The sequence below is a fragment of the Diabrotica undecimpunctata genome, chromosome 1 (assembly GCF_040954645.1).
Source record: "Diabrotica undecimpunctata isolate CICGRU chromosome 1, icDiaUnde3, whole genome shotgun sequence".
Classification (NCBI taxonomy): Eukaryota; Metazoa; Arthropoda; class Insecta; order Coleoptera; family Chrysomelidae; genus Diabrotica; species Diabrotica undecimpunctata.
In genome coordinates, this window is record NC_092803.1 from 67,728,123 (window position 1) to 67,729,587 (window position 1,465).

The 1,465-nt window shown below is 39.9% G+C and overlaps 1 protein-coding gene across 1 annotated transcript; it reads left to right on the top strand.

Annotated features, from left to right (window-relative positions):
* The first annotated feature begins 323 nt into the window (after window positions 1–323).
* LOC140451757 (uncharacterized) lies at window positions 324–1,034 on the top strand. The gene has a single exon (XM_072545622.1). The coding sequence runs from the start codon at window positions 324–326 to the stop codon at window positions 1,032–1,034; it is 711 nt and encodes a 236-aa protein (XP_072401723.1).
* The last annotated feature ends 431 nt before the right edge of the window (window positions 1,035–1,465 follow it).

The window sequence follows — 1,465 nt, forward strand, 5'->3', positions numbered from 1 at the left end:
TTTAATAGAGTTCAAGAGATTAGAAATTTAGTCAATCCTGAGTGTTGAAAATATATATCTGGTTCTCTCAATCCTGCCGATCTTCCATCAAGAGGCTGTGGTGTTCGGCAATTGTTCGACTTTCGATGGTGGGAGGGCCCGGAATGGTTATACAGAAAAGAAAATGATTGGCCACAACAAAAATTATAAGTTGATGAAGAAGAAGTCTGTACCGAGAAAAAGAAAAATGCCAGTTCGTCACTTTTGAATATGACGTCTGACGATTGGCATCTGCATTACTTTTCTCAGTACATAAATATTTTCTCAGTACATAACTTTTAAGAATGATAGCTTGGGCACTACGATTTTGTTATAATTCAAGAAATTCACACGAAAAACGTACAGGTGAATTGGTCGCTGATGAAATCGATAAAACCGAAATATTTGTATTGAAGCTAGTGCAGAACGAAGCGTTCGGTTTAGATACGAAACAAATTTCCTCGCTAAACACGTTTGTCGATAAATTTGGACTTATACGTTTAAAAACTCGCGTTACTGAGAGACTTGACACGGAAGATTTTCGTCTGCCTATCTTACTTCCGGGTGAACACTTTATAGTGCATAAGTTAATTTTGAGCCTACACAAAAGCTCTTGTCATATAGGCACACAAGGACTACTTAGTTTGCTTCGCGAAAAATATTGGACTTTCGGGGGTAGACGGATTGTGCGGTCCATTTTAAAAGAATGTGGTGTGTGCAAGAGACAAGAAGAGAAATCGTTCGAAGTACAAATGCCTCCGTTGCCGGCTGATAGAGTTCGGGATACTACAGCTTTTGAAATTTCCGGAGCGGACTTAGCGGGACCTCTTTACTTGAAATCGGGCGAGAAAGCATGGATTTGCTTGTTTACTTGTGGCGTTTATCGTGCAGTTTATCTGGAACTCGTTACCTCGTTGTCAACAAATGCCTTTATTCAATCTTTTCGTCGCTTTGTTGCAAGGCGAGGACGACCGAGAATAGTTTATAGTGACAATGGGATTCGAGATTGCGTTTAAGCAATTGTACTGGAATAATATCGCGGAATATAGTTCTACAAAACGTATTAAGTGGCGTTTCAAGCTCCCTACAGCTGCATGGTGGGGTGGATTTTGGGAGCGATTAGTAGGTATTGTGAAAGGGCTTTTGCGAAAAGTTTTAGGTCGAGCCTCTCTCAATTATGAAGACTTATTGACATTATTGTGTATATGTGTGTGATTGTTTTTAAAGGAACAAGTCAGTTACGAGTTGCCGGAATGTGATTTGCTAGAGCAGAATTCTCTCACACGCAAAATACGGCGTTTACAAGAGTTGAGAAATCATTTGCGAAAAAGATTTCGTGCTGAATATCTGGCTCAACTGAAAGCAGAAATGAAGAAGCTGAAGGTATTTAAAGTGTCTATCGAGGATGTCGTTTTAGTCGGCAATGACAACATCAAGCGTCTTCAGT

Coding starts and splice junctions, on each gene's coding strand:
- LOC140451757 (XM_072545622.1), top strand. CDS start 324: ATGATAGCTTGGGCACTACGATTTTGTTATAATTCAAGAAATTCACAC.